We start from the raw sequence: 15,886 nt of genomic DNA on the forward strand, positions 1-15,886 counted from the left end.
AGATGTTAGAAAAGATGTCATGGCTTTCAGAAAGTGTTTTCCAGAATACCATCAGGCATCGACACAGCAAAGGTTAGAAGCGCAGTGGAAGATTGTGTCCCTGCCTTAATGATGACAGTATTCAACAACATTCAAGACACTCAAAGCCATCCAGGGTAACACCGTTTTCTGGAATGGTATCCCACTCACCAGCTTCAACATCCAATCCCTTCACTCCTGAAGCTCAGTGTGTCCCATTTACAGGATCTACTCCAGTAACTCACCAACGTTCCTTTGACAGCATGTTCCATACCCTCAAATTCTACCATCGAGAAGGACACGGGCACAGAATCACAGGCATACGGCCACTTACAAGTGCCCCTTACCTCTCAGTCACACAGTATTCTGACTTGGAGCGACTGGTTTTAATCTCCTGTGGGAGGTAGAAATCACTAGCTTGCCAGGATTTATTGCCTTTCCCTAGCTGCCCTTAAACTGTTTGCCAAGTCATCACGAGGGGTAGTTTAGAGCTCAAAGATTGTGAGAAGATTTGTAGCTTGGGTGCTCGTTGTTGTGGTTCTGTTCGCCGAGCTGGGAATTTGTGTTGCAGATGTTTCGTCCCCTGTCTAGGTGACATCCTCAGTGCTTGGGAGCCTCCTGTGAAGTGCTTCTGTGATCTTTCCTCCGTCATTTATAGTGGTTTGAATCTGCCGCTTCAGATTGTCAGTTCCAGCTGTCCGCTGCAGTGACCGGTATATTGGGTCCAGGTCGATGTGCTTATTGATTGAATCTGTGGATGAGTGCCATGCCCCTAGGAATTCCCTGGCTGTTCTCTGTTTGGCTTGTCCTATAATAGTAGTGTGTTGTCCCAGTCAAATTCATGTTGCTTGTCATCTGCATGTGGCTACTAAGGATAGCTGGTCGTGTCGTTTCGTGGCTAGTTGGTGTTCATGGATGCGGATCGTTATCTGTCTCCCTGTGTGTCGTATGTAGTGTTTTGTGCAGTCCTTGCATGGGATTTTGTGCACTAAAAAACTGCATGGGGTAGTGTACAAAACACTACATAGGACACACAGGAAGACAGATAACGATCCGCATCCATGAACACCGACTAGCCACGAAACGACACGACCAGCTATCCTTAGTAGCCACACACTCAGATGATAAGCAACATGAATTCGACTGGGACAACACGACTATTACAGGACAAGACAAACAGAGAACAGTCAGGGAATTCTTAGACTCTTGGATGAGTGCCATGCCTCTATCAACAAACACATCGACCTGGACCCAATATACCGGCCACTGCAGCGGACAACTGGAACTGACAACCGGAAGCGGCAGATTCAAACCACTATAAATGCCGCAGGAAAGATCACAGAAGCGCTTCACAGGAGGCTCCCAAGCACTGAGGATGTCACCTAGACAGGGGACGAAACGTCTGTGACACAAATTCCCAGCTCGGCGAACAGAACCACAACAGTAGTTAAGAGCAAACCACATTTCTGTTGGTCTGAAGTCACATATAGGCCAGACCAGGTAAATATGGCAGATTTCCTTCCCTGAAGGACCCTCGTGAGGCAGATGGTTTTTTTCTTAAACAGCAGTTGGCAATGACTTTGCTGGGGTGGGGGCTGGGGTGGGGGCTGGGGTGGGAGCTGTGAGGGACTGGGGTGGGGACTGGGATGGGGGCTGGGATGGGAGCTGTGAGAGACTGGGGTGGGGGCTATGAGGGACTGGGGTGGGGACTGGGGTGGGAGCTGTGAGGGACTGGGGTGGGGACTGGGGCGGGAACTGTGAGGGACTGGGGTGGGAGCTGTGAGGGACTGGGGTGGGGGTTGGGGTGTGGGGCTGTGAGGGACTGGGGTGAGGGGTGAGGGGTGAGGGGTGAGGGGTGGGGGCTGGGATGAAGCTGAGTTGGGGACTGTGTGGGGCTGGGGTGCGGACTGGGGTGGGTGCTGTAAGGGACAGGGGTGGGGGCTGTGAGGGACTGGGGAGGGGGGGCTGTGTTGGTGATTGCATGGGGCTTGGGTGGGAGCTGGGGTGGGAGTTGGGTGGGGCTGGGGCTGGGGCTGGGACTTTGAGGGAATGGGGTAGGGACTGGGATGAGGAGGGGGGTGGGGGCTTCGTGGGGCTGGGGTGGGGTACAGGCTTTGGCTCCTCCCCCTTTCAATGGACTCATCTCCGAAACAGCAGAGAACCCCAAATACACAGCAATCCAGACACACAGATATGCACACGTTAAATGCAAACACACAAACACAGACATTGGCTCACAGACAGACACACAGACACACACAGAAACACAGGCAGGGACACACACTGAACCACACACCTTGCTCAGTTGGGAGAGCAATCGACTGAATATTTAAAGGCCCCTTGGTTCTTTCCTGTGCTTCAGCAGTGAATATGTTTAACTTTACTGACCAAGTATCTGCTTTCTTGGTCATCAATGTTCAGTAATTCTCTGGTCTCTTATCACAGTCTGGTCAGCAAAGCTATCAAAAGGTAATTTGTCAGATTGAACTGATAATGCGACCTCAGGGAAAGAAAATAAAGAACTCACCCACAATGAGGACAATGTAGAAGGAAGAGGCGACAAGTCAGTCCCAGGGATGGAGAAACTGCACTTGCAGTGGTTCAGCTGCACTGAAAGGTTGTTGGTACAAACTGAAAGAAGAAGAAACACAAACCTGAGTAATTATAACAAAAAGCTCCAGAATTTCTTTCTGTAGCTGGTGGTGAGAGGGGCTCTGGCTGTGAGAAGACCATGGGAGGGGCTGGACCAGCCGCTATCTCTGGACAAGCTGTCCAAGGCTCTCGAGTCCTTCAAAAAGAATAAAACTCCTAGAATAGACGGTCTGTTCCCCGGGACGAACACTGAGACTAACATCAACTGTGCCTGGAGGATCATCAACTCGGTGAAGGACGCTCTCTGGGCGGTCTGAAACCTGGTGATTTTCCAGTTGAAGGAGCTGACCCCCAACTGAGTGTAGCAGACTGGAACATTCCAAGGTCCAGGACTGTGTGTTGAGGGACGCGCTGAAACTCAGGGCAGCTGCCGCCAAGGCGCGGTGGGGAAAGACCACCGTGTAACATCTGCCAGCCTACGAAGAACAGGGGGCCCACGCAGTAATCGGGCCCCGCTGACACCTCAGCTAAATATATGGATATATGATTGATAAATGTACAGACCCGTATATATGAATGATAAATTCTGATCTCTCTATGCAAATGTTTACGTGTGTATGGCATGACCAACTGTACAGACCATCAAATTATTTTATGAATAAAGTAGATTTTTGAAATGAAATAAAGCAGCCAGAAGGAGGAAGATGACTCGATAACATCATCTCAGGCTGACATCATGAGGATCAGTAAATGCTTCGATGCCAGTCTGTATGACGCGAAGCCGACCGACAGCGCGGCCTCCCAGTCGTTCCTGTCCTCTGTCACGGAGGTCTTAGACGACAGAACACGGGAGAGGCTGGACCAGCCGCTATCTCTGGACGAACTGACCAAGACCCTCGAGTCCTTCGAAAAGAATAAAACTCCCAGAAGCGACGGCTTACCGGTCGAGCTCTGTTCTGCTCTGTGGGACTTGATTGGCCAGGACCTGCTGGAGGTGTATGTCAGTATGTTTTGGGCAGGTACCATGAGTGAATCCATGAGGAAAGGCATCATCACCCTCATCTACAAGCGGAAGGGGGAGAGGGAGGAACTCAGCCATTGGAGACCAATCTCACTATTGAATGCGGATTACGAAATTCTGTCAAAGGTAATCGCCAACCGGGTCAGGTCTGCTCTGGGGTCTGTGATTCACCCTGACCAAACCTGTGCTGTACCAGGCAGGAAGATCGCTGAGAGTCTCGCACTCCTCAGGGATACGATCGCCTACGTGCAGGACAGAGGGTTGGACACCTGCCTCATCAGCCTGGACCAGGAGAAAGCCTTTGACAGGATATCACACAGGTATATGAGAGATGTTCTCTCCAAAATGGGCTTTGGGGAGGGAATCTGCAATTGGATCAGACTGCTCTACACCAACATTGTCAGTGCAGTCTCAATCAATGGGTGGGAATCAGACAGCTTCCCAGTCAGATCTGGAGTCAGGCAGGGCTGCCCTCTCTCTCCTGTCTTCTTTGTGTGCTGCATGGAGCCATTTGCCGAGTCCATCGGGAAAGATGCGAGCCTGAGAGGGGTGACTATTCCTGGCAGCGGGGGCCTACAGGTTAAGGCCTCCCTGTACATGGATGATGTCACCGTTTTCTGCTCGGATCCACTGTCCGTGCACAGACTCATGTGTATATGTGACCAGTTCGAGCAGGCCTCGGGGGCCAAGGTAAACCGAGGCAAGAGCGAGGCCATGCTCTTCGGGAACTGGGCCGACCAATCCTCGATCCCCTTCACTGTCAGGACCGACCACCTGAAGGTGCTGGGTATTTGGTTCGGGGGGGGGTCTGGGGCGTGCGCCAAATCTTGGGAGGACAGTATCAGCAAAGTGAGGCAGGAACTGAGCAGATGGAAGCTAAGGTCGCTCTCCATCGCGGGAAAAAACCTGGTCATTAGGTGTGAGGCACTGTCATTGCTGTTATACATGGCACAGGTCTGACCTATTCCCAGAACCTGTAACGCTGCAGTCACCTGGACCATCTTGCATTTTATATGGAGGTCAATGATGGACCGGATCCGAAGGGACCCGATGTATAAATATCTGGGCAACAGGGTAAAAAATACCCAGTGGCACCCTCACCCTGATGGCCACCTTTGTGTGTGGCTGCATCAAGCTGTGTGTGGATCCCTGATACGCAAACACCAAGTGTCACTACGTATTGAGGTTATACCTGTCCCTGGTGTTGCGAAGGATGGGCCTGGTCTCACTGCCGTGGAATGCTCTGAGTAGTTGGACCGTTCCGTATCACCTGTCCTTCGTGGAGATGTTTATGAAGAAAAACACCTTTGACCACAAGTCCATCAGGAAGTGGTCAGCATGTAGTGTCCTTGAGACCCTTCGGGAAAAGGAGAGGACGGATCCTATCGAGCGGTTCCCTGAGCAGACAGTCAAAGCCATTTGGCAGAATGCCTCATCACCAGAACTTTCCAACAAGCAGCAAGACATGGCCTGGCTGGTGGTGAGAAGGGCTCTGCCAGTGAGATCCTTAATGCACGCCTGGATTCTCAGCTGCACCACACGCTGCCCTCGAAGCGGCTGTGGGGGGGACAAGACTGTCACACACCTCCTTCTGGAATGTGCCTACGCAGAAGAAGTCTGGAGAGGAATGCAGTGGTGTTTGTCGAGGTTCGTCCTGAGCAGTGCCGTGACGCAGGACTCCATGCTCTATGGCCTGTTCCCCGGGACGCACACCGAGACGAACATCAACTGTGCCTGGAGGATCATCAACTCAGTGAAGGACGCTCTCTGGACGGTCTGAAACCTGTTGATCTTCCAACTGAAGGAGCTGACCCCGACTGAGTGTTGCGGACTGGCACATTCCAAGCTCCAAGACTACGTATTGAGGGACTCGCTGAAGCTTGGGGCAGCTGCTGCCAAGGTGCGGTGGGGAAAGACCACCGTGTAACATCTGCCTGCCTAAAGAAGAACAGGGGACCCACGCAGTAATCGGGCCCCGCTGACGCCTCAGCTAAATATATGGATATATGATTGATCAATACACAGACCTGTATATACAAATGATCAATTCTGATCTCTGTCTGCAAAGAAATGGAATGTTTACATATGTATGGCATGACCAATTGTACAAATCATGAAAATACTTTATGAATAAAGTTTATTTTTGAAATAAACAAGAGGTCTGACCATCCCCACCAGAGCCCAGTCCAACAGCCGTCCCTGCCCCCGCTCCAAGCCTCAGACCGCTCTGTACCAGCACTCAGCTGCTCCCAGGTAAGTGCCAGGATTGTCTCCCTCACACCGGACTCCACCCGGGGCCTCACCGCTCCCGGCGTCCCGGGGCCTCACCGCTCCCGGCGTCCCGGGGCCTCACCGCTCCCGGCGTCCCGGGGCCTCACCGCTCCCGGCGTCCCGGGGCTCACCCCTCCCGGTGTCCCGGGGACTCACCGCTCCCGGTGTTCCGGGGCCTCACTGATCCCGTTAAAATACTCCCTGCTGCTGCTGTATTCTTCTGGTGCTACTTTGAAATTTGAATATTCAGTCTTCTCTCTCTCCCGGCTGTATTTAAAAATCATACAACACCAGGTTACAGTCCAACAGGTTTATTTGGAAGCACTAGCTTTCGGAGCACTGCCCCTTCATCAGGTGGTTGTGGAGAACAAGATTGTAAGACCCAGAATTTATAACAACTGTTTACGGTGTGATGTAACAGGAATGATATGATGAGAAAGTCCTGGGGCTGTTTGTTCAGTCTCTCATCTTTTAGAATGATCACCTCGGTTTCAGTTCGTTCAGATTGAAGAGCCCAGAACCTTTTTTTTAAAAAGTCACATTCTCAAGTGAACTAATACAATAGGTGTCATGTCAGCTCAGATAGTGCATCGAGGGTGTGAGGATAAAGGGTGTCTGTCTGTCTGTGTTCCAATGTTCAGATTGATACTATTTAAAAAAAAACAATTTACTGAATCTGACATGGTTTTTGAGCAAAATCATTGAAATTGTACAACAACAAATTTAACCCCAAATTTATATGTGTGTGTGCGTGCGTGTATGCGTGTGCACGCATGTGTGTGCGCATATGTATGTGTATGTGTGCACATGTGTGTACGTATGTGTGTAGCGGGGGGGTGGAGAGGGGTGGGTGTGTCAGGGGGATGTGTGTGTGTGTCTGTGAGTGTGTGTGTGCGAGAGTGTGTGTACGTGTGGGAGTGTAATGGAGTATAAGTCTGTGGGAGGATGAGTGTGGGGGGGTTTGTATGTGTGAGTGAATGAGAGAGATCTTATGGATGAGAGAGGGTCTGCGTGAGTGTATGGCTCTGCAGGTGTGGAGTGAGAGAGTGTGACTGTGAGTGTGAGTGTGAGTGTGTGGTGCAGTGGGGTGACCTGTCGTGTGACATGAACCCAAGGTCCTGGTTGAGGCCGTCCCCATGGATACCAAACTTGGCTATCAGCCTCTGCTCGGCCACTCTGTGTTGTTGCTTGTCCTGAAGCCCACCTTGGAGGATGGTCACCCAAAGGTCCGAGGCCGAATGTCCCTCACCGCTGGAGTGTTCCCCGACTGGGAGGGAACCCCTCTGTCTGTTGATTGTTGTGCGGTGTCTATTTGTTCATTGTCGTACCCTCTGCTCGGTCTCACTAACGTACCGTGTCTCAGGGCATCCTCGCCTCCAGCGTATGAGATAGACACCGTTGGCCGAGTCACATGAGTACCTGCCGTGTACACGGTGGGAGATGTCCCGACGTGTCATGGTAGTATCGTGTCAACACTCTGACACACCATGCAGCAAGGTGTGACAAGGTAGTATGGTGCTGTCCTGAAAACCAGGCAGTTTGCTGCGAGCAATGATCTGTTTAAGGTTTGGTGGTTGTTTAAAGGCGAGACATGGAGGCGTGGGGATGGACTTGGCAAGGTGATCATCCTCATCAATAATGTGCTGCAGGCTGTGAATAACATGGTGTAGTTTTTCAGCTCCTGGGAAGTACTGGCCAACAAAGGGGGCCCTATCTGTAGCTGCTGATGCTGCCTGGCTTGCTGTGTTCTTCCAGCCTCCAGCCTGTCTGTGATAGAGCAGTGAAGGCAGAGTCAATTGTCACATTCAATTGGGAACGGGATCATTATCTGAAGAGAAAAACATTTGAAAACTACAGGCAAAGAATAGGCCAGTGGGACTGGCGAACTTCATGTCGCAGAGGGCTGCATGCAGATGATGGGCCAAATGGTCTCCTTCTGTGCTACAACCAGACTGTGATTCTATTCACACAATGGCTTGTTTCAGGAAACAATTCCAAAATATACTTGATTGCAATCTACAGAAACACACCAGCTCATATTCACAGAGAAAAACATTCCATCCAGAACTCAGTAAGAAAAGATTTCTCTCTCTCTCTCTCTCTCTCTCACCCCCACCCAATGACTTATTCTGAGTCTCTCACATGAGATTGTGTCTCATCTCAAATACAAGCTCTGCAATTGGAAGTTTTAGCTCATACACTATCACTTTCAAAAATTCCTCAAAATTAAAACAAGGATATGAGAAATTACAATGTTCTTATCACATTAACAAAATATAGATCATTAATATATAAACACACACCCAGTATCTCGGCTATCTTCTGTAGTCTGGAATTTCCATTTTTACAAAGCTGTCTCTTTAAATCGTTTCTTTGTGTCTGTTCCATCTCCTCAGGGTCACTTTGTTTTCAATCTCTCTCTGAGTGATTGCTCAGCTGAAGCAGCTAAGGGGCTGATTAGCAGCTTATTAAAAGATCCTGTGGGGCAGGAGCTGCTCTTTCAGTTTGGGAGGCTGTGTGGATAGACACCTCTCTGTACCTGTGAGGCACAAGGACAACTAATATAGAGAAGGGGGATTGCTAACAGATACAAGTCTAACTTGCTCCAGGGTCGGTGAGGGGAGAAACCTTCTCAAAGTGGGTTTGAGCATCAAAGAAAATGTTCAGGCCCTTCCTCAGTCTGGGAAACCAGTGGAAGGTGTTGGAGCAGCTTGTTCCTGGCCAACAGCTGGGGTCTACTCCAAATCATGTTTCTCCTTTCCTGTCCCTCTGCATTCTGAACAACCCTCCAATTCCCAGTGAAAAAAGCCCTCTCCATCGGGAGAGGAAAGGAATTGCTTTATGAAAGTAAAAGACTGTACTGTAAGATGGAGTCAGGATTGTAGGGAAGAGCTGCTAATCTGAGAAATGGTCGTTACCACCGACTTGTCCCTCACTGGAACCAAACACAAACTGACCCACAATTGACCATCAGCACTAAACGGATTCTGGAGTGTGCACCATCTGAGAGGGTGGGGGTGGAAACCACGACTAGCCTGGCTCCAGGCTCCAGAAGGAATTGATCAGAGGCTCCTTCACCGGAACAGAGTCTAGATTAGTGATGCTGGAAAAGCAGGGGGTGGAGTAACTGGGACAGGGAGCTGGATTAAACAGCAGGGAGTACGGTGACTGGGATAGGGAGCTGGATTGATGCAGAATTCCGACCTTCTGGATTATTTCACCATGTTGTTTATCATGAAGAGCAGGGAAATTGCATGATATTCCCTCTTCACTTGCTGTCCCTGCCAATACAGTGACTGTTAAACAGCTACACTTGGTTTATTAAACCACAGAATTGTAACTGCATAATGTGGTGTTAACCACTGTCCCATGATCAATGATTGAGATGAATAGATCCAGTCACCCAAGATCTGCAGGAGACTGAGGAAGGGATGGTAAAGAGGTGGTGAGAGCAAGCCTGAAACCTCCAGGGTGTTCTATCTCCTCCTAGAGTTTTGCTCTGATTTGAGCAGTTAACCCTTCAATGATCACCCCTGCCTTAATCATGGATCCCCACTACTCCAGGTGTCTGTTAATTATATTGAGACACACTGTCTCACTGAGACAAAGCAGAACTAGGACTGGCTTTCTGCTTGAAGCCAGTGTTTAGTTAAAGCTATCGATACCCAAACGCTCAGCTCCATAATGTTGGCTCCATTTAAAATAGTGCAATCTACAGTGAAGCTGCTTAATTCAGTCTGAACACGGAGACATGGAGGTTGAACTAGTCCACTCTGGTTATGACTCTCCTGATGAGTCCCACTTAATGAAAGTGATTGACAAATGCGTATCTGAGCTTAATCCCTTAATCACCTCCGCACCAAATAATTCCATGTGAACAATGAACTTGGGATAATAACCCACACAAATGAAGATTGTGACAGCTCGACTTTGTGGTCTTGGCTCAGTTGGAAGCTGAAGATCATGAATATCCAAGTTTATTAAACATAGTTTCAGTAATTGCCCTCCATGGGTCATGTTGGACATTGTGTCCTCCACCACCCATCAGTAACCCACCTACAAGCCGGAACTAATTGATCTCCCTTTGACCACAAAAATAAAGCAACACTTTCCTCAATACCTGAGGATTCTGTTTGTCCTTTGAGTCTCAGCTCAAACTGCTCAGTGATCACATCTAGTTGTGTATTATGTGGAGAATGACACCTGTCTATCTAATTATATACTTGTCATGATGACCCTTAATGAGTTCATGTTGAGTCATGTTTCTCAGACCATTAACTGATCTCAACAATATCAGACTGCTCGTGATTTTGATGTGAGAATGGAGTCGGTCTTTACCAGACTGGACAGAGATGGAATATGCCCTTTGGAGGATATTGGGGAACTGATGGGTGTTCATGGTTCCATAGCTCCCTTGTAGATGAACTCTAATGGCACCCAGCTGGCATTCTGTTCTTTGCCCTTTCCCTGGGGTTTGACAAAGATGGGCTACCCCGTACTTCCCAGTGTGATGCTGTAATTTCTTGATCTTGTGTGCATTTTTTTTAAACAAACTCCATTTTGAGAGAGGTAGGACAGTCTCCACTGGTGTTTGATGTCAACATTACTCTTTCAAACATGGTCTGCCTTGAGTCAGTGGTTCTCATGGGGTATAAATAGAGGCTTTTGAGATTTAATTGGGATATCCCTTTAAAAGCTGTTTCAGTCGATGATTTGGCGATCTTGTCTCTGTTAAAGTAACCAATTCCAAAGCCCTGCCTTTTCAAATTAACCCATTTGGCAGATTCTAACTCCCTCCTATATCTTATGGTTAATAGCAGATGTTCAAATCTGTACAGGGTTCCAGGGATTCCTGTTGCTCTGATGTATGAGGGTTGTGCTGGGATTTCTCTCATATTCCAACTTCTTTGAAAACCTTCATCTGAAGAAGCTCTTCTAACTTTCCCAAATTCCTTTCTATACAGAAATGGGAGGAGGCCTGGCCCACTCTGTTGGTGGGAGATTCCAGGTTCTCCTGGTTTCTGATTGCAATGGGAATGTGTCACTCAGTCTCTGCACCCCAAGTCCACCATCCCTGTTCCTTGTGCAGATGATCCCATCTGTTGTATCATGGTCAAGATGATAGATGTTTTTTGTGAAATTACCAATAATTTGAATATTTTGAGATGCTTCTATTTAAAATCAGATGGTACACCTGTCGGGTGCCATTGTTTAAAATACAATTCTCCCCTTTTTGGTGTTCGTGCAGCTGATCTTAAATTAGCCCAGATTTTTGCAATGTTTCTTCCCATCCTGCTTCCTGTGGACCTGCCCAAGGGTCCACCCATACCCCTGAATAGTTCTGTCTCTACTGGGGGATGGAATTAACAGGAGTCCAGCTAAATGACCAATTATCTCAGTAATTGTCCTAATGTTTGGTGAGTTTTGAGAAGATTCCTCACTCAGGTTGAGGATCTGGATGTAAGTTAGCTCACTGAGCTGAATGAAAACGAACGTCCCAGCTCAGCGAGCAAACTCTCATCCAGAAATGTTTTCTCCACATGGGGTCAAATGAACTTCTTGGTCTTTAATATTTAATGACCAAGCCAGTACAATCTCAACATTGACCTGTTTCCAGGTTTCTGGTTATCCCTTGCTGAGTTGCTTTTAGTGCTTTATTGTTGAAGGTCAAAGTGGAGCAGTTAATCTAATCCTCATGGAAAGGTATCACTCCATGATCACCTTCCTCCAAGGCTGCAAAGCAAAGGATCCAACACTGTTGGAGAGAAATCTCCCTGCTTCACTCCCCTCTTTCTGTACTGAAACACGACAAAATAGTGTCATCATGGAGTTTTACTGTTGCTCATCAACACCTTTTCTGGATACTTCTATCGTGAAGCCAGCTCGATGTTAGAGACGGCAAAATAATAACTGACATGACAATTGGCCAAGTGAGGGACGTTGAGCTGGGTCCAATAAGCTGCTCGGTTAGTTCTCATACCTAAAGCTGTCATTTGTGTTGTGTGAAATTGAGAAGACACCAATTACCCATCACCCTGACGAGAACTAAATTACAATCAACTTTATTAAGGACCCATCACAGACCCATAAAAAGATGGAGTCACTCCTCTTGTTAATCCCATTAGCTGTGTGGGAAGATATTTGTTCATCCATACTTTCATCGCACACCTTCTCCAACACACCTGTGACATCGACCATGACCACCAAACCTTTCCTGGAACATAATGTCCGACTTCCATCCTCCGTTCTTATCCAAGCTTCTATATATTTTCCAACCGTATTTACTGACATGTTCATATAATTTCTCAACTATCTTTTAATGCCATTTAATTCTCATTTGTAACTGCAGGGCACCAGCTGGGGGTATGTGCAAGTGTTTGATATGGGGTAGAACATCTCTGACGAGCCTGTCTTTGGATAGATCTTTCATGGCTAAGGGTTGTTCCAGTGGATATAAATCTGGAGGTCTTCCTCATGATTGCTGTCTTTCTCCACATGTTGGAGATTCCATTGTCCTTGAAGTATCTCACTTGCCTCCATTGTCTGCAGCTATTAGTAAATAGGCTCACCATTATCTTGTTCTACCTCATCTCCACCATCTTCTGGTCATATTTCTTGAGGAACCTTTCATTTTGCCAGCATCCTTAGAACATTGGTATTGCTTTCTTTGCTGTACTGAAAGGAAACGTGGATTACATTATCAGTTGGTTTTTCACGTTTTCTTCATTATTGTGAGATTTGTATTTCCAATTTAGGAATCCCTAATCCTCTGCCCCTCCAGTGTGTATATAAAACCCTTTTGGTGGTAAAATGTGGCAAATGTAAAATTTCTTTCTGAAATTTTGGAATAAGAGTGTAATCCAAGTTTTTTTTTTCTGAATGTCAATTCTTTGTCAGGCATCGGGCTGATGGTCAGATTCTTTGTCCATTCTTGCAACTTATTGTCTGACTTGACCCCACCCAATACCAATTCATGGATATGGTTGTGTTAAAATATTTCGTCAATTCCCCCAGGACAATGGATTGGATCTGATCCTTGTCAATCTTCCAGTTCCTTTGACCTGTAGGTGTAATGTCTCATTTTATGAAAGAAATGGAACCCTCCAGTTTTTGTTAATTGACAGTCTGGCATTCTCCATTTTGGACAATCTTCAAATTACACACCCTACCCGGGTGAGTTTCACTGAAGTGGTGTATCATCAGCAAACGCCAGGGGCACACGGTGGATAAGATCATCTTTAAAATTCATAAAAACACCTGACTTCCCTCCCAACGTACTAAAACAATCCATAGCAATATTAAACAAACAACTTAGCACCACAAGCTATCTTTATAAACACAAAATTAATGTCTCCATCACTGTCATATTATTATTTGTCCAAAGATTTATCATTGTATAAAATCCTCCGGCTACTCTGTAATGATTTAAAAGTAATTTGTGCCCGATCAAATCAAAGGCCTGAGCTCAGTCCATGAAAGCTGCCCAATCTCTCCCATTTCCCTTTGTCCCATTAATAACGTTACTGACGGTGAAAGCATTGAGACTGCAACCCAGGGTTGTCCCAAGGAAACCTTCCTGTCTCAGGGGAAGTACAACTGCTTCGCTGAGTCGTTTTGCAATACGTTTTGTAAATATACGAAGCCGAAGTGGCCCAAGAGTCACTGGTCGCCAGTTAGTGGTGGTCTTGGGGATAAGCACTGTCCTCCATTCTCTAGCATTTCTGGTAGAAAACCAGTTTGGAGCCACAATGAAACCAGCCTGGGCAGACGTGTACTATCATCCATATGAATGGACTCTCTCCTTTAACCCACTACCATTGGGTCCTGCTGCTGTTCTGGGATCCACCCCACGAATGATCATCCATTTCCTCTACTCACTGGCTCCATCAGGTGATCAGTGGAAGTAATACCTCCATTAGACTTCAATCACATCATGAGCCTTTATTGGAGGTTAATGTCACTCTCTGATCTATTCACTGTCCCGATGGGCTTGCAACCTGGTATCAGCAACAGACACAAATCTGGGGGTCTCCAGCGGTCAGTTAGTGTTGAGATGGTTGTCATTTTTCTGGTGTGGTTAATATTTGTCACAATCCCCTAGCACAAGTGAGCTTCCAGGGTGTGGCCAGGTATCTGTCCATCCGGAACTCGGGAGATTAACTAAATCTCCCATTATTTATTTAATAGCACCGTCCAATGACAGTGCCCACAGTCCACACGGGTCAACAGTGGATCGAGTCAGACCAAGCCAACTGGCTGTTCCACAAACCTAAAGCCAGTACTCTGGTCCAAAGACGAGTAAAACCAACTTAAAAACCAGTGACATGAGTTAAACAGGTACACTCTCCCACTGCCATTACCAGAGGAACCATGAGGTACAGTTTGTGATGGAGTTGAAGGCTGGAGCCAATTCCAAGACAACTGAAAGATCCTTTCTAATTCTCGGAGCTCCTTTTTGAATAATCTCTTGCACGAAGGCTGTATTTCCATTACAGCCCAGTGTTGTCACATTACAACCATTCTGTCTAAAATTCAAACTAACAGCCTGATTTGAGTCTCATCGCTTAACCCCTTAGGGAAAAGACTTGCTAAAATCAGGCCAATATTAATAGGTCTCTGGTTATCAATTACTTTTAAGGCTGACCTTGTCATCCAGTCTTTTGACAAATTGAACTGTTTTAATTTCAATGAATCGGGTACCGCTCCTGATCCAGAGAGAACCTTGAGGTGAGTAGTAACTCTGTGAATGTTAATGTCCTCAAGGTTCATCCCATTGAGTCCTGGGACACATTTCCAATTGATCTCCTCAATCGCTGTATTGATTTCACTTCCTTCTGTGGGGTTCATCAGGAGCTTGACATTCCCCCTGATGGTATATGGCTAGAACTAATGTCTCAGCTTCATGATTGGGAATGGATCATTCCCCACTGTATACCCTTTCCAGCTCCTCACTGGGTAGAGAACAGAGGGGAACAGTCAGTGCCCCAGAGTTTACTGGGTACATTATCTCCTATTGTTATACAGTATTTGAGTCTCTTTAATGGGATTTCTTAGCCAAATGTTTCCAGGCAACACTATTGATGTCCTCTTTCTGCCTTCTCTTACTAGTCCTCTGTGACCTCCTTCCATGATCTGCTTTCCTCCCTTTCCCTGAAGTTGTTTCTCCTTGAGTCAATGATTCCGTGTTCTGAGCCCCAGACCCTGCTCTCTTGTTTCTGGATCCTTTTTAACTGAGTAATTCTTCTGCCTGAGTTAATTGTTCTAAATATCTATATTGGAGTATAGGCAGGTCATTGAATAATCTCCGTACCACCCTCAAGGGGTTTGATTTGCTGAACTGATTCTGTACCTAAATTTTCTTCAATATTTTCCAAAGGTCCTTCTGCTGGGATGGGGAAGGGGCTTGAGCTCCATGGAGTTGTGAATTACTGGTTCAGTGACACTACCATTATACCACCATCACCTCACCTGTCAGTCTAGGACAAGGAGATGGCCATTCCCTGGGATCGGCATGCTGGGTAAATTCTCATGTACCACTGAGATGCTGCTGAGTCGTTTCCAGTCTGAGTCATACAGCACAGAAACTGACCCTTCGGTCCAGCCCGTCCATACTGACCAGGTTTCCTGATCTGAACTTGTCCCACGGGCCTGCATTTGGCCCATATCCCTGTGAGCCTTCCCTATTCATGGACCTGTCTTTAAATGATGTATCTGCCTCTCCCACTCCCTCTGGCAGCTCATTCCATCTGTGCACCAGCCTCTGAAAATAACGGAGATGCAACTGGAACATTGCTCTTCATTTCATTAAACTGATGGGACACTCCCATGTTAAACAAAGCAGATGGCTTTCTGAATAAAGCATCCTCTAAGCTATCACAATATTAGACACACACTGACTACCAAGTGTGACCATGTTTAAAATCCTGTCGTCAGCTCTCCAGTGGGACTGACTTCAAAGTGAGTGGAGAGAGGCCAAGTACTTAA

At 47.2% G+C, this 15,886-nt stretch overlaps 1 protein-coding gene across 1 annotated transcript in view; it reads right to left on the reverse strand.

The window, feature by feature from the left end:
* LOC140465564 (uncharacterized) overlaps positions 1 to 15,886 on the reverse strand; it is a 148,540-nt gene that overhangs the window by 23,346 nt on the left and 109,308 nt on the right. Inside the window, exon 4 of the mRNA XM_072561106.1 lies at positions 6,059 to 6,169. Within this exon, the coding sequence (XP_072417207.1) occupies positions 6,059 to 6,169 (111 nt within the window). The remainder of the gene's footprint in view (positions 1 to 6,058; positions 6,170 to 15,886) is intronic.

This window comes from Chiloscyllium punctatum, chromosome 42 (assembly GCF_047496795.1).
Source record: "Chiloscyllium punctatum isolate Juve2018m chromosome 42, sChiPun1.3, whole genome shotgun sequence".
NCBI lineage: Eukaryota > Metazoa > Chordata > Chondrichthyes > Orectolobiformes > Hemiscylliidae > Chiloscyllium > Chiloscyllium punctatum.